This window comes from Scyliorhinus torazame, chromosome 5, assembly GCF_047496885.1.
Source record: "Scyliorhinus torazame isolate Kashiwa2021f chromosome 5, sScyTor2.1, whole genome shotgun sequence".
Taxonomy (NCBI): Eukaryota; Metazoa; Chordata; class Chondrichthyes; order Carcharhiniformes; family Scyliorhinidae; genus Scyliorhinus; species Scyliorhinus torazame.
Window position 1 is genome coordinate 241,780,379 of NC_092711.1, and position 22,448 is coordinate 241,802,826.

Below are 22,448 nucleotides of genomic sequence, written 5' to 3' on the forward strand. Positions count from 1 at the left end.
ATCGGTATTCCTGTTCTGCAAAGTGTATCATAAACTAAAACAAAGAATTTCATATCTTAGATATTTTTGTGCTTTATACATTTAAACTGAGTCCTGACATTGAATTTTGTTTTATTGACTTGTTTTGATGAGCTGTTAACCAGGCCATTAATACAGAATAACAATTTGGGAAGACTGAAGGTGTGAAAGTGAAAGGTTTTGTCATTTCACTGATTTGCTCAGGGATTACATTCTGGGGATCCACAACAGCATACCGTCTGGAGCAATGTAGAGTGACTGTGACATGTGTGGGCTCCCAAAGTTGCTGTCAATTTCAGTGACATAGTGAGGGTGGATGCAGGCAGTTTCTCTGTTAACAAGGCACAATCCGGGCCAAAATCTTACAGCACAAAAGGAGGCCATTCAGCCCATTGTCCCTGTGTTGGCTGTCTGAAAGAACTATCCACTTTCTCCCATACTCCTGTTTCTGTATCCTTTCAAAGTTTTCTTTGTGAATGTTCACCTCCCTTTAAAAGGTTTTATGGATTCTGAATCCATCATCCTTTCTGATAGGACATTAAACTTTCTGCATTAAAAAAAATCTCTCAACCTTGTCCTTTGTTCTTTTGATTATGATCTTAAATTAATGCCTCCGGTTACTGACATATTGACTAATGGAAATATTTTTTGCCTTCTTTACAATATCAAAGCAGTTCAACATTTTGAAATGTTGGGTGGCATGTTCCCATTTGAAGAAAAATATATATATTCTTAAATTAAATTGAGTTGTCTCCATTTGTGGAATTCTAGTTCACAACAGTTAATGTTTGATCAGTAATTGAAGTAATTTATTACCTCCGCCACTGAAACTGGGCAGAGGTAATATTTTTGCTCCTGTTAGTCTGTTTGTAAACACAATATATCTCAAAAACAAATCAACGTACTTCAATAAAACATGGTAGACAGATTGGGTATGACCCAGGGAAGAAGTACTTCGATTTTGGCAAAGATGCGGATCCGGATTCGGATCCTGAAGTTTTTTAAAGGATCTTTTAGTATTGAATTTTTTTCTTTAGAATGTTATAGGTTGTGTTACGATCCCAACTGATGTTACTACTGGACAGGAATGCCCCAGAATGGAACCCTGGCTCAATAAACTAACTTTTATTTTGTTCTTTAAAAACGTGGATGAACTGAGCCACAGGACTGCCAATTATCCTTTCACAAAGGAGTAAAACATTTATTAAAAGTGAAAAGATTGACTATAATACAATACTCTTTCACCCAGCCCAAAACTTCACAAATGTACACAGATTTTTAAGGATAACAAAAGTTACAGGATACATCTCATTGTTCCCTGTACGCATGCAGTCCCTGTAAACCAACAGACCAACTGTAGTCAGACACATCCCTCTCTGAAATCAAGTGGCAGATGCCACACAATACAACTTCTGTGCACTTCTCCTCAAATGCCCCCAGATGCTATTCATACTGAAAGCCAACTGGCCTCATTAGAACTCTGGCATCCACACAAATGTTTCCAAACTCTACTCTCGAAAAGACATGCCTTAGAATCTTCTACCAAACAATGCTTTCTCGAAAATGGCTCCATCATCGATCCTTTTCCAGGATTTCAATCTCTCCTTTCAGTATTCCTCAGCCTTGCATTGCCACGTACACTCTAGTCACCCCATCCCAACAGAAACCACTGTTTCACAGGCTGTATTAAGGTATCACCAAATGTATAATTACCTCAGATTTCTAACTTCTTGCTAGCCAACTTCACCAGGACTCCACCTTTCAGCTCTTTCTTTAGCTCTGCCCCTTTCTTTAACTTCAGGAAACAATACCTTATTCAATTTCCAGGTCCTTTATCCCTTTGACTTACTGGGACTTCTCTTTCATTCCCTGGTTTTGGAACTACTGGTTCTTTAACTTCTTGGACTTGCTTTCTCCCCCTTACTCTATTGCCCTGTTTCTCTTTTGGCAATTTGAAAATTGCTTCCTGTCAGCTACCTTGTTACAACTGCTACTGGGTCCAGCTCAAAACTAAACTCAATAGTTATTTCTAAACTAAAGGGCCCCCTGGTTGCTAAGCAACAGCCTAGTCTTTCTTTAACGCTTGTTTGTTTTCATGTTGTAAACTCGCTAATCACCATGCAGGCACAGTTTGAAACCAAAAACTACATAAATGCAAGCTCATTTGTTTGACACAAATCTAACTAAAGTTTTCACCCTTTCTTACACTGAAACAGAAAATTAAACTCACTTAAAGCCATATCTTATTTTTGATATCCAAAAATACAAACATAGATTACTTCCAGCTACCTCTGTTTCCTGACAGCTGTTTCATTTAGAATGTTGTTGATTATTTGAGAATGTTATGGATTGGATTGTATCAGCAGCTGTGGTGCACACCTGTCGAATTGTGACCAGAGTTTTCAGAGCAAGTTGTTGGATGTGAATTCACCTTTAGTCTTCTCCCAAGATAGAAACTTTTCATAAAAATATTTCCCTTTTCAACATTGTAGTTATAGAGCACCAACCAGGCAGAGAAAAGCCTCAAGGAAGTACAGCGTAATTATAATATCATTGCGTTGACACAGTGTGGTGAAGATATGCATTCTAACGAGCTGTATCAAGTAATAGACCTCAAAAGACCTAATTGTTCATTAAAGACAATTGTTCATATATAATTTGAGAGGACCATTCCACAAGCATAGGGCAAGGTGAGGAGGTAGGCCTCCATGAACTATCACTCCGGTACAGGGATTGAGCCTGCACCTTTGGTGTCATTCTGTATCACGTGTCGGCCTAGCCAACTGAGCTGACCAGCCGCCATGTACTGTATTAGTTCAAATAATAATGTTAATAATTTCTCAAATAAATTCACTGGAATTGTTATTTTAAAAATATAAATGCAGAAGAATGTACTGAGCAGCTTTGTAAAATTTGAGTTGTGACTTTCTTATCCACAGCATATTAAAATTAATCACTTTGGGTTACTGTTGAGTTCATATTTGGGATAGGTAGCAATGAGTGACCGCTAATAGTTAAAATATCTTGTTCCCTTTTGTTTTATTGATATAGTCATTGTGGGTGTTTCTGTCCCTGTCCTCAATTGATCCCATTTTGAATTGCAGTAGAGTAAAGGTTATAAAAGATCCATGTATTTGTCAGTGCAGGATTAATACTCAGAAGCATTATTTTTATTCAGTACCAATATACCAAGTCTCTGTTAATAATTATTTCAAATGAATTGCATCTTCCAATAGCCAGAGTAAAGAGAAAATATGATGTACAAAACTACATAGGTGTAAGAACCCGACTGTCAAAGCTAATAGAATTGAGTCCCTACGAATGGAACCAAAGTCAATGTTGTGTGTAATGTGTACTGATGCACCTTGTCAGCCAATCAGAATTATACAATAGCCTAGGGTGCAATCAAATTTTCATTAAATGTCAAAAAAATTCTTTCTAATCCAATTGTCTGAGCTGAAATTATCAAGGGCTTCAACAGCTCCTACTGTCTTGTTGCTTTGCGTGTCTGCATCTACCGCTGCCCATCTGCCTATTGATTGGTAGGAAGCCCAGAATGGGAATTCCATCTCATTAATCATGTCACAGAACAGGGATTAAGACAAGTCTTTGGTTTAAGCTGCACAGCATCTGACCATTGCCCATCAGTGCAGTTGATAGCTGATGATATGCAAAGAATGCCTGAAGCCCCACGAGGTCATCTGCCAGCAGAACTTCTGAACAGCCTTCCTTCACAACTTGGCAAGTGAAACCAGATAACATTGTTTTTAGCACTGAAGGCCAAAATAGGAAAATGCACAAATGAAACACTAGCATTGTCAATATGTTGGTGGCTAAACAAAAGTTTTTTCATTAACTCTACAGTTAAAATTGAAAACTGGAGTTACCCCATGTTTTCCTTGCTAGGCTTATGAATAGAATTATAATATTTATTTTATACCAGAAAATGTTTTGGTTTCCAAAAATCAAATGATTGTTTGTAACAGTGCAGGAAGAAGCTCCTGCTATAGGTAGCACGCTGGCAGCTTTCCAAATCTGACAGAACTCTCACCAGCATTATTATTCACTAAATGTGGTTATTAATATAAAGTTATTTTTATTAATGCTGGAAACGATGGGGTGACTGCATCTCATCAATTGTAGTATGTTCATGGCAAAATTGCATCACTGCCTTTCAGATGCTACGTTCCAGGCGAAGGTAGTTCTCAAACAATGTCTTGGAACTATTCCAATATGTTGCCATCCTAATTTCACGTTCAACGGTTGTATTCATAATGCACTTTCCCTTTTCAACCTGCCCGATCTTGGCGTAATTTAGGCAATATTTTAAATCCCGAAGAGAGCATGGTGGAAACTTTAGTAAATTGAAATACAGTATTCAAGGAAAAGTTGGGGAATGGAATATGTGTGTTTTACTGCATTGAAAGACCAATTTCAATTTCTGTTGTATGAAACTAATTGTTGTCGCACAAGTTCTCGCATTTAGATATCACTGAGATTCGTTCAGTGACTTTTATTCTTATTTTTACATTCTGATTTTATTCTCATGCTCAGTTTGAAAACTCAGTCACCATGTTTACATGCATGCACAGGCAGTTTCAAAATTGTAAATATAAATGTACTTTCATCAAGCTGCTTTTCTTGTATCTACAGCTTTATTGATTGAAGCTGTCATGGGGCAATGAATCCTTTGATTGCATTCTAAATGCAAGCACCATTAATGTGTTTGCTGTCATTGAAAATTCTGAGTATTAATATAGCAGGGAGTAGGGGCACTGGTAATAAAATAAATCCATTAATGGAAGTAAATGCATTGAACATCAGATGAGTGTCTGTATTTTTACAACAATTTTGTTTTTCATATTGCATATGCTGATTTTTTTTTTTTTTTTTTTTGCTAGACTGCTGACTTGTGTGGCGAGATAGATAAGGTTAATTCTACATTAAAATCAGCATGATTTGTGATTCCATATTAAATTGGCAGTGAAAGAATTTAATATTAAATTTTCAAATGAACATATGGAACACTCTCCTCTCTGCTTTAACCCCCACATAGTCCCTCTACACCACTTGTTGTTTGAGGAACCATGGGCGGATTCTACAATCCCGCGGCAGAGTGTCCACGGCTTCATAAACGGCGTCACATTTTACGACGGCGTGAACGGGCCGCTCCCACGTCTAATTCTGGCCCCTACAGGGGGCCAGCACGGCGCTGCTGCGGCCTGCGACCGGCGCCGCGCCAATGCATTGCGGAGAATCGCGTGCCGGCGACAGGGCGGCGTGAGAATCCCGCCCCATATATCCTCTTCCATCAACATTCTTACTACATTGTGTCAGAATAAGAAACTTTTATTAATGCAATTTGGTGAAAGTTTTTTTTTAAATTCTGCCTGTAGAATATTGTGTCTCCTTTTGGCTTGTCTCTTCAAACTGTACATCATCTTGAGCCAGAGGAACAGGCAGACACCTTGGGCGTCATTCTCCGACCCCCCGCCGGGTCGGAGAATGGCCGTTGGCCGCCGTGAATCCCGCCCCCGCCGAAGTCTCCGAAGGGAGAAAGTCGGCGGGGCGTTAATGGCGCCGCTGCCGGGGAGAATGTCACGGGTCTGCGCAAGGCAGCCGATTTTCGGCCTGCCGATATTCTCACTTCCGGATGGGCCGAAGTCCCGTCGACGTGATGACCGTTCACGTCGACGTGAATCAAACCTCCTTTTCATCGGCGTGACCCGGTGCTCCAGGCTCACGCCGACCAGCGAGGAGGTGAGTGACGGCCTGGGGGGTTGGCTCTGGGCAGGAAATGGCGTGGCCGCAGACTGATTGCGTGAGGAGAGGTGTGTCTCGGCTTGTGTGTGTGTGTGTCCGGCGGGGGGGGGGGGGGGGTGGTGGTTAGAGTAGGCTGGGCTCCGGGGGAGTGCCGGGAGGGGGTCCGTGCCAGGGTGGAGGTTGGGGGTTGGGGGGGGTCCGTGCCGGGGTGGAGGTTTGGGGTTGGGGGGGTCCGTGCCAGGTTGGGGGTTGGGGGGGTCCGTGCTGGGGTGGAGGTTGGGGAGGGGGTCCGTGCCGGGGTGGAGGTTGGGGGTTGGGGGGGGTCCGTGCTGGGGTGGAGGTTGGGGAGGGGGTCCGTGTCGGGGTGGAGGTTGGGGGTTGGGGGGGGGTCCGTGCTGGGGTGGAGGTTGGGGGTTGGGGGGGTCCGTGCTGGGGTGGAGGTTGTGGAGGGGGTCCGTGCCGGGGTGAAGGTTGGGGGTTGGGGGGGGGGTCCGTGCTGGGGTGGAGGTTGTGGAGGGGGTCCGTGCCGGGGTGGAGGTTGGGGGTTGGGGGGGGGTCCGTGCTGGGGTGGAGGTTGGGGGTTGGGGGGGGGGTCCGTGCTGGGGTGGAGGTTGGGGAGGGGGTCCGTGCCGGGGTGGATGTTGGGGGTTGGGGGGGGGGATCCGTGCTGGGGTGGAGGTTGTGGAGGGGGTCCGTGCCGGGGTGGAGGCTGGGGGTTGGGGGGGGGGGGGTTCCGTGCTGGGGTGGAGGTTGTGGAGGGGGTCCGTGCCGAGGAGGGTGATGGGAGGGCAAATGAGTTGGTCCACCTGGCCAGGTGCCAGCCTCCAACAGTTGGACCCATGCGGTCCATGCCACCTGGCTGGGGGGAGGAGGGGATATGGGCAATGATGACATGTCGTCGTTCCCCTCTTCCCCCCCCCCCCCCCCCCCCCCCCCCCCAACCAGGCCGTCATGTTTTCAGACCATCCAGCGATGTTGGCCGCCGTGGTGGCAGCCACTCATGTCTATGTTGCCCTGGATGAGGAGGAGGAGGAGGAGCGTGCCAGAGAGGCGGCGCAGGCTGCCGCAGAGGGGCAGGCGGCAGCCGCCCAGGCTGGAGGGACACCTGACCGACAGGACGAGGAGGGGGAGGAGGACGTCGCGGCCCCACGGCAACGGAGGCACCCGAGGGCGCCCCGTGTGTACCGGCCCCGGCAGTCATACCAGGACTTCACGGACCGGGAATGCAGGAGGAGACTCCGGATGAGCCGGGAAACCGTGGCACACATCTGCCACCTGCTGGCACACCTGTCACCGCGTGGCACTGGCGGGGGACACCCTCTCCCCGTGTCCGTCAAGGTTACGGTGGCCCTGAACTTTTATGCAACGGGGTCATTCCAGGCACCGAGTGGGGTCCTGTCCGGCATATCGCAGACATCGGTGCATCCGGGCAGTGACAGATGCCCTTTATGCCATGGCGCACCGCTACATCCGCTTCCCCGTGGACCAGGCCAGCCAAGATGCCCAGGCAGTGGGCTTCTCTGCCGTTGCCGGGTTCTCCATGGTCCAGGGCGCGATCGATGGGATGCACGTCGCCGTGCGGCCACCTGCAGATAACAGGGCCGTATTCACTAATAGGAAGGGGACCTATTCGATGAACGTACAGGTGGTCTGCGACCACCGCATGATGAGCCTGCACGTCTGCGCCCGTCACCCAGGCAGTGTACACGACTCATTCGTGTTGTCGCGGTCATCCATCCCCGGCATGTACGAGGGACGCCATCCCCGGCTGAGGGGCTGGTTGCTGGGCGACAGGGGCTACCCATTGCGATCGTGGCTGATGACGCCTATACGGAGGCCACGCAATGAGGTGGAGAACCGCTACAATGATGCCCATGTAGCGACAAGGGGAGTGATCGAGAGGTGCTTTGGCGTGCTGAAGATGCGTTTCAGGTGCCTGGACCTCTCTGGGGGCGCCTTCCAGTATCGGTCAGATAGGGTCGGCCGCATCATTGTGGTGTGCTGCGTCCTGCACAACATAGCCCAGCAGAGGGGCGATGTGCCGCAGGCAGAGGAGGGCGGAGTGGAGGAGCAGCAGGAAGAGGCCCAGTCCTCCCCAGATGAGGGGGATGGGGGCAATGGTCAGGGCAGACGGGGTAGACACAGGCGGGTGGCTGTCCACCGTTACCGGCTGGCCCAGCGGGCACGGGACAGACTGATAGCCGCCCGCTTCACTGACTAGATGGGCGTGGGAATCGGGTAGTATGGCCACAGACCGCACACCATGGCAACAGCCGACCACCCACACCCCCCACCCACCCAGCACCCTCACCCCCCTCCCCAACCCCACACACCCCACCCGCATGCACACGCCCCCCCCCCCCCCCCAATTGCCGATCCACCGGCGGCACAACGGGCCGGGCTCACCCAGTTGCGGGTGGACGCGTGTCTATCGCAGGCCATGGAGGATGATGACAACCCGCCCTGCGATGAGCTCCTGGCTCTACATCGTTGGACTATGTCTGACCCATGGCCACAGTACCACCATCCACCCGGACCATCCCTGCATGCGGCTGTGACACTGCAGCGCACGGTCCCGTCCTCTGCCCGGGGGATGTTGATGGCGGCCCAGGGAGAAGGGGGCAGACTCACCTGGGGCTGAGGTAAGACCACCCGTCACACACACACTTGCGTTCAACGTACATGACACGCCCGCACACTTTGGACAGAGCACAAAGGCAGCTTCGGTAGGTGTAACATTGACTTTAATAACCAAAGGAGTTCATGCACGTGCCCTAGCCCCTAAAACTCATCTGTGCCCTGCACCCGTGCCAACTTACTCAGTGTCTAATTGTTTGGCTTTACGGGCCCTTTGACTACGTCTACGTGGTTCCCCAGATGGTACAGCAGAACTGGAGGTGGACTCCTGTGATTCCTGCCCTCTGACACTGGATCCCTTTGGCGGCCGTTTCCTGGGGCGTCCTGGCCTAGATGGGCCAGGCTGCGGCCTGGGCGACTGGGATGGCGAGCTGCCATCCTGTCCTGCCCGTTGCCCACCCGATGCACCTGGGACGGAAGGGGGGGGGGGTCCGAGGTGTCGCGGTGTACCGGGACCTCCCCTACAGAGGGAGCCGGGACCGACCACACCACCTCCTCCTCCCTCGGGGTGCCCGATGGCCCCCAGGCCTCTACATGGGTGGGGGATGCGAACGGACTGGCCATCCGACGCGTCCCCGACATCTGGCGCTGCCAGTCCTGGAGGCCCGTGCTGGTATCGACAGGGGTCTGCAGGTTTGCAGCCATGGAGCCCAGGGGGTTGTCAAACCCTGTCTGTGACAGTGCGACGCCGGCTCGCACATGGCCACTGGCGCCGATGCCCTCAGCGATGGCCTGCTGAGACTGGGCCATGGCCTGCTGAGACTGGGCCATGGCCTGCTGAGACTGGGCCATGGCCTGCTGAGACTGGGCCATGGCCTGCAGAGACTGGGCCATGGCCTGCAGAGACTGGGCCATGGCCTGCTGAGACTGGGCCATGGCCTGCTGAGACTGGGCTGTGGCGTTGAACGCCTCTGCCATCTGGCGCTGGCACTGGCTCATGGCCTCCTGTGAGAGGGCAGCCATTTCCTGGGCCACAGACGCCGCCTGCACGGAAGGCCCCAGGCCTCGCAAACCGTTCCCCATGTCTGACACCGTCGCACCCATTGCCTCCACCGCGGACGCCACCCGTGCGGTGTCAGCCTGGGTGGCACGCATGACCGGGACCACTCCCAGCTCCTGGACGCGGGTGGACTCCTCCACCTGCGACCGCAGCCGCCGCAAGCCACCCGTCACCCTATTCGCTCGTCTCCGTGTCGGTGGTTGCATCGGATCTATGTGTGGGTGTGGTAACTGCAGGAACCCGGGATCCATCTGGGCGGCAGATGTTCGCTTGGCCTGGGCTGCCCTCCGACCGCCCGGTCCCTCTGCTGCTCCTACCTCCACCTGCTGTACCGGGACGGCTGTGTTGTGCGCACCAGTGAGTGTACCAGACGCCTCATCACTAAAGTGCCCAACCGTGGTGAGTGTTTCTGCGATGGTGGAGGGTGTTGGTGACAGCAGTGGCGTTGTGTCGTGCTCTTCGTCCCACTCTGAGTCCAAGGCACTTTGAGGTGGGGGTTCGTCTCCACCCATCCACTCTGAGTCACTGTCCGGTATTTCGTCTTCCCAGGTAGGGGTGTCCTGGGTAGTGCTGTCCCGGGTAGTGCTGTCCCGGGTAGTGCTGTCCCGGGTAGTGCTGTCCCGGGTAGTGCTGTCCCGGGTAGTGCTGTCCCGGGTAGTGCTGTCCCGGGTAGTGCTGTCCCGGGTAGGGGTGTCCTGGGTAGTGGTGTCCTGGCTCGGATGTGACGGGGGCCTGTGGCTGCCCCCCTCATCGCTGGGGGGTCGCTCCCGCACGTGACGGAGGTGTCGTCTCCCTGTTGCTCCAGGTCTCTCCGTCTCCCGTGGTCTCCGAGGGGCATCCTGCGGGCGTCGCATGCTGGAGGGTCCGGGTCTCTCCGTCTCCCGTGGTGTGCGAGGGGCATCCTGCGGGCGTCGCATGCTGGAGGGTGCGGGTCTCTCCGTCTCCCGTGGTGTGCGAGGGGCATCCTGCGGGCGTCGCATGCTGGAGGGTGCGGGTCTCTCCGTCTCCCGTGGTGTGCGAGGGGCATCCTGCGGGCGGTGTGCATCTGCGGGGATGGGTGCCTGGATTTTTGGTCCTGCGATACACAATGAAGCATGCATGGTTAGACATCAGGCAGTGATCAGGTGATACAGGGGAGGGGGATATTGGGGAGGGGGGATATGGGGACGGGCTGTTGGTGGCTCACTTGCTCGTGGGGCCCCGACCTCTGCATCAGCCACCTCCCGGTCCTCAGGTCTGCCGGGGGGGGGGGGGGGGGTATGGGGGAGGAGGGGGGGTATGGGGAGGGGGGGGGGAGGGGGGGGTATGGGGGAGGGGGGGAAATGGGGGAGGGGGGGAAATGGGGGAGGGGGGGAAATGGGGGAGGGGGGGAAATGGGGGAGGGGGGGAAATGGGGGAGGGGGGATATGGGGGAGGGGGGATATGGGGTAGGGGGAGATATGGGGGAGAGGGAGATATGGGGGAGGGGGGGAAATGGGGGAGGGGGGGAAATGGGGGAGGGGGAGATATGGGGTAGGGGGAGATATGGGGTAGGGGGAGATATGGGGGAGGGGAGATATGGGGGAGGGGGGATATGGGGAGGCTCACCCTGCCTGCTCTGACGAGGTTGTTCACCTTCTTGTGGTGAACCTTCTTGTGGACCCCCTCCACAACCTCTGTCCGTGGTGTTAGGGCCACAGCGGTGACGGCCTCTGCCACTTCCCTCCACAGACGCCGGCTGTGGCGTGAGGCAACTCTGCGGCCGTGCCCGGGATACAGGGTGTCCCTCCTCTGCTCAACCGCGTCCAGGAGCGCCTCCACATCGCGTGACTCGAACCTCGGGGCTGAGCGACGGCTAGCCATCCAGTCGGGTGTTGCGGTCGGGTTTTCCGGTCGGGTGGGGGGGAGCTGCGCGGCCTTATGAGCCGTCACGCCGTGCAGCGCGTATGACGCTGCACGGCGTGAACCATTGCGCAAGCGCGGATCCCGTCACGTCGCTGCTAGCCCATTTCGGGCCGGAGACTATCGGCCCATTTTTATGACGTGACGCAAGTGGGATTTGCGCCGTTTTTTGCGCCGATCGGCGGACTTTCCGCCGATAACGGAGAATTTCGCCCCTTGCTCTTGACCACATGCTAGTACTGTTCTTTCATTGTCTTATATAAAGGGTACTCAAATGGATCATTGTCCCTTTAATTTTGTTCCCTTCACATCCTTATACCAGGTGAGATGCACTATGTGAGGAACTTTGGATTTGTACGCCAACCATTGCAAATTGGAATACTCTGCACCTTTCACTCTTTGCAAAGTATGGAACTGACACTTTGCGGGGGTGGGGGGAGGAGACTGCTGGGGATTTGCTGATAAAATAACGGCATGTGAATGACTTGTGCCATTATTATTGGACAAATTAGCCAGCAGCCTGTGGCAAGGAAGAGATGCACAATGAATTGTGAATTGGCACAAGTCGCTGAACGATTTATGTCACACTGATGTTAGCTTCACAAAAAAAGACATCTCCCACTTATCCTCCCTGTGATTTTCATGAAGTTGCTGCAATGATTTTTCATCTCTATATAGTTCCTACCACAACACCAGTTCCTGAAACAAATTTGCCGTGCAGCCAACAGTGTGTACAACCCAGTGCTGTTTCTCCCTCTTTTTTTTTCCTTCATAGCAACAGCAAAAATTGGTCATTCAGATGGAGAAGGAGAATTAAAGTTGAGTGGTGTTGCTCTGTTTACTTGCTATAAACATGGCGGTCAATATGGTCGCCTTCCTTAATCCTAGTTATGTTTACTTTCAGAGTCGCCAGATATCTCTCGATACCGCCACAAGGTCCAAACACGAATACCAATCAAAGAGCCAACACCAGTTAGTTAGTTCAAAGTCAATACTATTTATTTACACACACAGTAACATCTACTCATGCACAACAGTACTACAAACTAAACTATCTCTAACGCTAACGCCTATACTTAACTTCGGGTGCCCACTTAGCCAGAGGAACAATGGCCGTCGTTCGAATCTGAGGCTGTTGGGTTCGAAGAGATACAGGAGAACAGCTAAGGTCGTCCGTCTGGTAGCGAGCGTTGACCTTGAACTTACTTGCTTCTGGTGATGCTGATGGATGCGTCTCTCCGCTTGAGAGCCAAATCCAAGAGAGCGAATCTCTCGTGGGGGTTCCTTCTTATACTTGGAAGGGCTTCGCGCGCTTTTAGGCGGGCCTTAAACTTGGTCCCAATTAATTGGGCAGCTTCTCGATCATTGTTATCGATCTTAGCCAATAAAGGGGTGGGTGCCCTGATGGCTGGGCGAGTCTTAGATGGCCGTTGGCCTTGCTTTGTTTGTGTCTTTCGGTTGGGGTACTGGCGCCAGGATGTCTGCGACAGTATCAACTACCTGAGTGTTAGTCCTTTGTTCCTCGGAGATGGGCCATCAATATGTTAATCGACCCAGAGTTTCGATTCCGTCTGGTAACTGCTTCCCAAATATACATTCAGGCTCTGTGCCTGCTTGTTGTCTAGTATTGTCCACATTTCCCTCCATTCTCTGTGAGTGTCCATTTTGTAATCTGGAAATGGCCATCCCAGATGGCTACAAAGGTCACCTTGGGCGAAATTCTCCGGTATCGGCGCAATGTCCGCCAACTGGCGCCCAAAACGGCGCAAATCAGTTGGGCATCGTGCCGCCCCAAAGGTGCGGAATGCTCCGCATCTTTGGGGGCTGAGCCCCAACCTTAAGGGACTAGGCCGGCGCCGGACGAATTTCCGCCCCGCCAGCTGGCGGAAAAGGCCTTTGGTGCCCCGCCAGCTGGCGCGGAAATGACATCTCCAGGCGGCGCATGCGCGGGAGCGTTAGTGGCCGCTGACGGCATTCCCGCGCATGCGCAGTGGAGGGAGTCTCTTCCGCCTCCGCCATGGTGGAGACCGTGGCGAAGGCGGAAGGGCAAGAGTGCCCCCACGGCACAGGCCCGCCCCCGGATCGGTGGGCCCCGATCGCGGGCCATGCCACCGTGGGGGCACCCCCCGGGGCCAGATCGCCCCGCGCCCCCCCAAGGACCCCGGAGCCCGCCCGCGCCGCCTTGTCCCACCGGTAAGGTAGGTGGTTTAATCTACACCGGGGGGACAGGCATTTTAGTGGCGGGACTTCGGCCCATCCGGGCCGGATAATCGCGGGGGGGGCCCGCCAACCGGCGCGGCGCGATTCCCGCCCCTGCCGAATATCCGGTGCCGGAGAATTCGGCAACCGGCGGGGGCGGGATTCACGCCAGCCCCCGGCGATTCTCCGAACCGGCGGGGGGTCGGAGAATCTTGCCCCTTGAGTCAAACTACCTAATGTGTTAAATAGATCTAATCATGCCATAGAGCCACTTGACTCCTCCATCAGCACCTCCGTCACTTCTTACCTTTGTTACATGAAACATTCCAAGTTGTTACCATAAATTTACCCCGGCTTTATTCGACACCTCCTTTAAAAGGTGGAGACAGGACTAGGTGGCACTGATGGTAGGGGGCCTATACATAGACAGTAGGATAGTGACCCTGGGGTAACTGACGGACAAGCTACAGCTCCCAAAAGGGAACGAGTTGCGATATATGCAACTAAGGAACTTCCTTTGCAAGCAGACAGCAATGATCCCCCAGCTTTCAGGACACTCCCTACTGAACAGACTCCTAACTGCGGGGAATTAGGGGACGGCAATTGCTGTCCAACTTAGAGGAATTCCTCAAATTGGAAAAGATGAATTTGACAATCTGAGGAGAGCTTCCGTAATACATGGAAGCAATTCACCAACCCTTTCGAGAACTTATTGATGACCAGCAACCAGTGAGGAGTTGGAGGCGGGGCCGAAACAGAACGAAGGATGAAGAGAATAAGAGGTGCTGGCAGAGAATGGAGGGGAAACGATACCACCCAGAGCACAGGGGAAGCAGGACAGAGGGACCAAAGGGCACCGAAAAGGGACAAACCCAGGAGAGGCGGTCACAGCAACAACAAGAGGGCGCACTTGAGTGACCTCAAACAAGACCCTGGTATATTTTAATACTATTGGGCCGTAATTCAATAGTGGAACAGTGTGGTTGGGATAACCGATTATTCGGGTCCTAATGCTAACAGGTCTCAAATCTGTATATATGTTTCCCATGTATTTATAATCAGACCACTTTGCCTCCCCACTTTTGTTATGTTTAATACTGTGCGTTTTGTTTGGATCTTTTGTTCTCTGTTATATTTAAATCGTTACTCAGCAATGTTGTTACAAGTCAAATACAAAACCAACAAAAAGATATTTTTAAAAAAATAATTGTTCAAAGACGCCTAGTTAAAGTTTGAAGGACAGCAGAGTGCTTCAGACTTTGCAGCATGGAATATCTTGGAAAGTGGGTCAATGTATTATACAATGTTTGATTTTGCCCATCGACCGATACATGTGCAACACATGACCTCAGGTCCTGTTTTATGATAAATAACTTTATAATGGAAGTTATTATCATAAATGGAAATCTGTTATAACATTTGATCATTGGTAGTGTGACTGCATGAGTGAGATCATAAATCTCTGTACGGGTCAATAATATACCTAGAGGATGCTGTGTGGTGATTTATTAAATATTTTAATTTTCCTACATAAATTTAATCAGCACAACTCAAGTGCCATTCTACATTAGCCAGTTCAACAGACTTGTGAGTAGACAGGAGAACCACTCAGTATAAAATGGGCAGGCTCTTGATTTATTACCATGCTCTGAATACATTGTCTTTCACAGCAAATATGTAACGTGTTGTGATTTGAAGAAGTTAACTGGCTTTCTACTCTTTATTAACAGGACATTGTTTTACGAACTTCGAGTGGCAATAGAGCAGATGTCAGCCAGACCCTCCTGCCCAACTTTCATCAGAAGTGCATGTCACAAAGCTATTAAGCTCATCTGTAAGCTTGCTCCAGGGTCGTAGAATTCAAGATTCTCCTTCGCACAGATAATTTGCAAATGGTGGAATTTGTTACAATTTAGAAGTCTGTAGAACATTCCGATAGTTTATGCTGAATATGTCACTTTTTGTCCTCTTTTATGGAATGATGTCAAACCTATTTTGGTACATGTCTAATCTGTGTCAGCTGCATATTCCATTTCAATATGGCTGCGCTTTCCATCACAAAAGTACTTTTATATCCAATTGATGAGAGGTGAACGAATGAATATGAGATGAACGTGGACAGATAATTTGGTACGAAGACTGTCTGCATGGAGTGTAAGCGAATGGAAAATCAACATTGATACATGCGTAAGTCTAAAACTAATATGAGAACTATTTAACACCTGCCCTCCATGTGTAAAGTGATCATTGTTGAAAAAGTACAAGGAAATAGTTTATAGTAAAGAAATAGATGCGTGACATAACAATGCAAATTTAAGGCTGTATCAGTGTAAATCTTCAGTAAAAGTTGCATGTTTTGACATAAAGGTGTAGATATTTCCGAAATATAGGTCAAGTAACTAAATAATTACTTCACAATGCACATAGCTGAATTTGCTACTCAACCTCTCTTCATAGTTTGTCAACTTCTCCCAATTTACTGGTATAAATTACTTTCATTTTCTCAAAGCATGCCCTCAGGGACTGACAATTTGAAGCTTTTGTTTAAAAATGTTAATAAATCTAATTAAGATGGCATCCCCTGCACTTTGTAATACCCCTCCAATGAAGATTTTGCAAGCCAGGTTTGACCGTTTTACATCAGTCCCAAAAACATCAAGGTCGACAGGTAACTCCCAAAGACACTGGCCAGAATTTTCCAACCATTCCCACCGGCTGCAAACTTCTGCTGCGGGTTTCCCTGCAACAGGTTTCCATACAATGGGAAACCCCGTTGACAACGGCAGAACCAGAAGATGCCGCTGCCAGCCAATGGTGGCCCGCATCTGCCACCACGAAACACACTCTGGGCGTGTGGAAAATCCTGCCCACTAGGAGCATCACTTCTCACTTGCCAGGTTAAAGAAGTAGGTGATATAGTGACAAATATTCTAATGCGGTGAAGCATGTTTGTCCATCTGCCTTAAATAAACAGCCACCACCTTTAACTTTCAATTCAAATGTTCCTTGGACGCAACAGCTTTCATCAATAAATTAAATTAATCCAGATAGAGCAGCTTCCTACTGATGTGCACCGTAGAACAGTGCATGCAGCTGGTTTAAACTAGCACTTACAGCAATTACTGTCAAACCAATCAATTACTCAAACACAAGCAAAATGCTGTGGATGCTGGAATAAAAGCAGAAAATGCTAGAAACACACAGCAAGGCAGGTAGAATTTGTGGAGTTGCCTCAGATGCGGCCTGACCTGCTCAGTGTTTGTAGCATTTTTTGTTTTTATTTGTCAACAGGACTGTCGCTACTCCATGGTTACCGGCTGAAAGTGAAGAAGATTCCATGATTTCAGCAGACAGCAAAACACTGGTTCTAATTTTTTTTTAATCTTGTATATAAACATGCACTGGATATTGGAAACACAGGGCGGAATTTCATATAAACAACTCGAACCACTCCATGGTGTTTTTAAAGGGGAGACCTGAGCAGCTTAACTGGCCAGCATGGGTCTTTCTGCGATTTCAGGCCCCATGGGTGGAATGCCACCTGGCGAGAGCTGTTGGCCAGTCAGAGACCAGCACTCCCCATTGCTGGCAGCACCACTGGGAGTGGTGGCTGCTGTTGGTAGTGTCCCAACGGTTTTCTCTAAGGATCATCGTTAAATCCCTAGACTCAAGGGAGGGTGGGGAAGGGGTTGGGGGGGAAAAGGGGCTGGGGAGGTCGGAAGCAAAGACAGGAAGATGGTTATCAGTACGAAACCCATTACCCTTGATCAGGCACTAAATGCCTTTGAAAGAGGGATGTCACTCTCTCACCAACTCCCCAGAATGCTACAGGCAAAGCCAAGAGGGTTTTCTCGGTGATCTTTGGAAGGCAGACTAAAGCCTTGCCATTTGCATTTAATTTCTGAGCCAGCAATAAATTCTGGTGGGCTCAGGGACAATTGGTGTCAACTGGCTCAATTAAACCTAATTGACATCCCACCATGAGTGAGTGATTTTCCCCCATGGGCTCGTTCCCATCTCCGACTTGATTGCAGGAGGTTTTCCCACCGCTGGGAGACTGACTTACAGCCTGCCCCGTGATTAAGTAGGTCTGGCTGCCATGTTTCCCACCACAACTGGTTGCATTAAATCCAGCCCATAATCTCAGGCGTTTATACATTTTCTTCCAAGCTTTTACACAATTTGCACTATACCCTGGCTGAGGTATTTACTGGTGCTGCGCTTAATCAGACTGCAAATATATTTGATCATCCCTCTGGGAAATGTCTTCGCCAAAATTCTATCTGAGATGGGGTTTTATATGCGTGGACATTCTGTATTCTGGGGATTGCAACTGTGCTGCACTTGCTTCCCTCTAACTAATTTTTTGTTTTTAGTATGACTTGTCAAGTTCGCCTCTTTCTCAAAGGAGTTAAAGTAAGGTACAGTAGGAATAAAAGTGGATGATTAACACTAAACAAAATAATTCAAGCAGTCAATCCCAATCAGAAAGTCACAAATTTGAATCATGGTCCTTGAATCATGGTGTGCTATGTGGGTCGTTATTGACAGCTTCGGCAGGATGCTCGGTGAAGATGATAGCCTGCAGGGTTTACTGGAGGAATGGGCAAGGGAGAAATAATGGGCAAGATAAAAGTGCAAAACCAAATGCAACAGCTCTCTGCAGTTTCCACATACAACAAATCATTTTATCTTAGCCAAAGAGACGCTGGATACTTTCTCATAGGAAAGGGATAAATGTTAGTTGATAAGTCACAGCAGGCCACTCTTCTGTATTTCCTAGTGACTGGCTCAAAATGAAAATTACAAAGCCCTGGGAGCAGGTTACTTGCCGTTGCAAGGCAACTTGGCATATGTTGAATTTTACAGATTTCACAAATTCATTGAGCAGTCATGAAAATTGGGTATATTGAGAACCGAACGATTTAAAAATCTTACATGACCTCAGTTATTAGACGTATTTCTCCAGTGCTGTTGAAGGAACATCATCTAGTTTCATTCAAAAACGTGATTTTTTTTTTTTGTTTGAAAGGTGATAACAAATGATTTGTTCAGTAGAAAACCATCAAATTCAGCATGTCACATCAACTGTTAATCACTGCTTAACACAGACTTTTCAGTAGAAACCTGAATACCATTTTAATCCATGAATGTGAATGTAGTGTGAAAACCTTGCTTATGAGCAGGATGCAAATAGCATTCTGCAGTTTCCCACTAAGCATTTTATTTATATCACAAGTTCAAAATTTGTACCTTTTTTGAATATTGCTATTTTATTGATAATTATAAGCTTGCATAAGGGTGCTTTACTGCATTTTATAACATATAACATATTCCTGTAACAGCCTCCCCGAACAGGCGCCGGAATGTGGCGACTAGGGGCTTTTCACAGTCACTTCATTTGAAGCCTACTTGTGACAATAAGCGATTTTCATTTCATTTCATATAAAATTGCTTTTGGCATTGGTATATTTTTCGCATCGCACTGTAATTTAATGTGACAATCTTAGGACTGATAGCGCCTCAAATATTTGACGGGTGTATAGCTGCTGAGGAAGCTGCTAAAAAATCTTTTGCACCATGTCTGAAAGGGGATTAAATAAGTTTACCGATATTAATTGAAACTGTAGGTAGATTTGAGGGCAGTGCTGGTATTTGCATTGGAGGTAAGAAAAACAAAAGAGCAGCTGTGATTGCTGAGAAGCTGTCATAAAAAACGAAATTAGAAATGCATAGCAGGTCCATCAGCATCTGCAATAGGCCCAAAGCCAACACATAAAACATGGACAAATAAATAATATTACCCCTTACTGAGTAGGGCCTATTTCCAAAGATTCGGATGCATTCAAATTTACTTTATCACAAGTCTCAAATCATTTATTTATTGTGGGGAGGAAGTGGTACAACTTCACATTTATCCTGTCTTGGCTCAAGAGTTAAAAATGCTTAATTTTTTTTGACTGGAAAACCTTCATTTGAACTTGATTTGCAGTGGAAATAATAAGTAATGCAAGGATTTGCAGTTTCTGCAAAATCTTCGTTCATAGACTCTATGGGTCAGATTGGAGACAACAATGGGGTCTGGAACCCTGAAATCTTTATATTTTTGCCTGTAAGGACACATTTCCTCTCCCTTCGCAACTCCAGTGTTTTCGTGAGGCCTTTTCGTGGATCGGGAAGGCCTGGCGTCGTGATCCCATCCCACATAAAATGTGCAAAAAGTTTTCCCTAATGCATGCTATTTTCAAATGCGTAGCACATTTGGCGAACCTTTTTGTTTTAAAAAAGCAGGTCTGCTCAATGGAGTCATGCTACTTCTACCATTCAAGGAAGCATGGGATTGATGTGGAGCAACTTTGTGCAGTGTTTCCTTCAACTTTTACAACTCTAATACTTGCCTGCTAGACAAGGGATTCACTGCCAGGGAGTGTTTAATGCAAGGAGGGGTCCCTTTTGGCGACAACCAGCTCAGCTGTAGATCTGCTAACAGCAGATCTCCATTTCACCCTCAGCACCTTTAACTGTTATGTACTCCTTTCAGACTTCTTCCTTTTGTCATGGGTGCAGCAGCAGCATCCTGAAGTGCCTAATTCACCACATTCATGAGTCCCAGGACGTGGGGAACCAAGATCCAGCGTGCCCATGAGAAGGAAGTTTCGAAGAGTGAGGCAGTACCACCCAAACGGGGCTACACCAACAGGATCACTCACTTGACCATGAGTGAGCAGCAACAGCAGCGGAGGCTCCCTTCTATCCCAAGTGATGGTAGCTGAGCTTGCATCCTGCAAGGAAACCTGTAGTCCGAGGCATACACTCAGTGGCATTGAAGGTCAACATGGCCCTGAACTTCTTGCCATTGACTCATTTCAAGCTGAAGCCAACCAGTGCTTCAAGAACCTCTCAGCGGTGAAGGGATAACGGAGTGCAGGTCAGTGCAGCAAGTTCTTTAAACTGTGCCAGGAGTGTGCAAAGAAAGCCATCATGGAAAAGGAAATCCCAACCGAAGAACCAGGATACATGGGAGCCAATCGGGAAAAGCATTATGGATGTGGCAATGGTACTGGAATTTTCAGTAACACTAACAGGCGCAGCAGAGATAGACTTCTCGATTGTTACTGGGTGTGGTTCTTTTCTCTTCAGATGGTCCACCTGCTTCTTCATTTTCTTCCCTTTTACGTCAACCACTTATGACACGGGACCTGCCTTAGCCACAATCTTCCCAGGGACCCAATCTGGGCCAACATTGACATTTCTAACATATACTAAATCATTTACCTCAAAAGCCCTCTTGTCCTTTGTGGAATCATGGTATTTCTTTTGGACTCCACGACTCCCAAACTCCAACTGTCAAACAGTCGCCTCTCCGCCATTGGCCTGATCGGTCTTGTGACCCCCTGATAAATCCTCCCCCACCCCCAACCCACAAACAAAGGGCACATCACCACACTGTGACAACGAAACCTCCATTACTGTGTCAATAATATCAAAATATCACAGTCAGCAGCACGCAGTTGCATACAAATTACTGTTGCCTTTTTCACCAGGGTGGACCAATTTATCTCATTCCAGATGCTCCAACCCAGACACCGGGTGACAAGTAATGCCCCAGTTGGTGACTTTTCCCCAATGAGGAGCATGGTCAACTGCACGCATATGGTGATAAGAGATCCCACCCAGAATTCATTAACTGGAAGAGGCACCACTTTTTAAATGTGCAACTCCTCTGTGACCACCGCAAGAGGTTTCTGCATGTTATTCTGGCAGTTAGCACATTTTGTTCATCTTAAGGGAATCCAAGCTGCCATGAATTTTCCAACCAACGCAGGTGCATGGATGGATACTGGAGCATAAGAGAAGGTGGCTGCTCACATTCATACTCCAAGAAAATGTACAATGGGAGCCATCTTCACACAAGGACACTAATTGAACAGGCCATTGGGATACCGAAGGTGGGACTTGGATGCCTTGACCACCCGGAGGTGGGGAGGGGGGGCTGGTGGTGCTCAACAATACATGCCATGCAGGGTTTCCACAACTATTGTAACATGCTGCATGCTCCATGATTGCCGCAGGATTGTTACTGGAGCCAAAGGAGGAGGAGGAAGGGAGCCTCTCCTCAGATGAGAAGCAGCTGGAGGAGGGGGAGATTGTGGAGGAAGGCCAACAGGAGGGACCTCAAGGACAAGGCAAACAACATCACCATCGACTGGACGAGGAGCCCATGCAGGACGATTTTGTGATCAAAGTTTGCTGATATAGCGGCACTTCACACGACGGGAACCTTCCAAGACTGAAAATGTTGACCTGAAAGGCAGGGAGGGGAATTGGAGAAAAGATATTGGGCACGATTCTCCCAAATAATTTCTAAGTTCATTTGTGGCAGGTTTTTCAGGGAGTTTCCCAGAGCCGTCGCGTTCCCCCGTGCTATTCAATGACACTTAGTCACTTTCTTGGGCCCTGGGGAGTTTCACACCAGTTTAGCCCACTCTCCGGCTGATTTCGCCTGGCAAGCGGAGAATTCTACGCAGCTCGCCCGTGGCGTTCTTATGGTGGATGAGGTGCAAGAATCCAACTCTTAGAATTTTGTTTAACACTGTGGAGCTGAACTCTGAGATCGGGTCGGCATTTTGAAAGGGTGCCCCGACCTCTAAGTGAGCTACGTCCCCCCACCCATGGGTAATGTCACCCCCCATACGCATGGACATACCCCACACACACACAAATGAGGACACCCGGCTCTGGGGCCCCTGGGGGTCCCCCCTCTTCAGGTCCCCCAAGCCTCCTTACACCACCCCCTTGCTTTCATGACCCCCACCCATCACCCCTCCAACCTACCAGAGGACCCTACTTACCTCCCCTGCACTCCCTCCCTTCAAACCCCCCCTTCACCATCATTTCATGGGCATGGCCCCTTTATCCATGGCAGTGCCATCCTGGCACTTGGGCTCCC

The 22,448-nt window shown here is 49.2% G+C and overlaps 1 protein-coding gene across 2 annotated transcripts in view; it reads left to right on the forward strand.

Moving 5' to 3' along the window:
- The window catches only part of LOC140420985 (transmembrane protein 33-like), a 198,219-nt gene extending 181,055 nt beyond the window's left edge, over positions 1–17,164 (forward strand). For both annotated transcript variants that reach the window (XM_072505215.1, XM_072505216.1), the window contains one exon: positions 15,229–17,164. In XM_072505215.1, coding sequence (XP_072361316.1) covers positions 15,229–15,355 — 127 coding nt within the window. In that variant the 3' untranslated portion in view covers positions 15,356–17,164. The remainder of the gene's footprint in view (positions 1–15,228) is intronic.
- Positions 17,165–22,448: the final 5,284 nt, after the last annotated feature.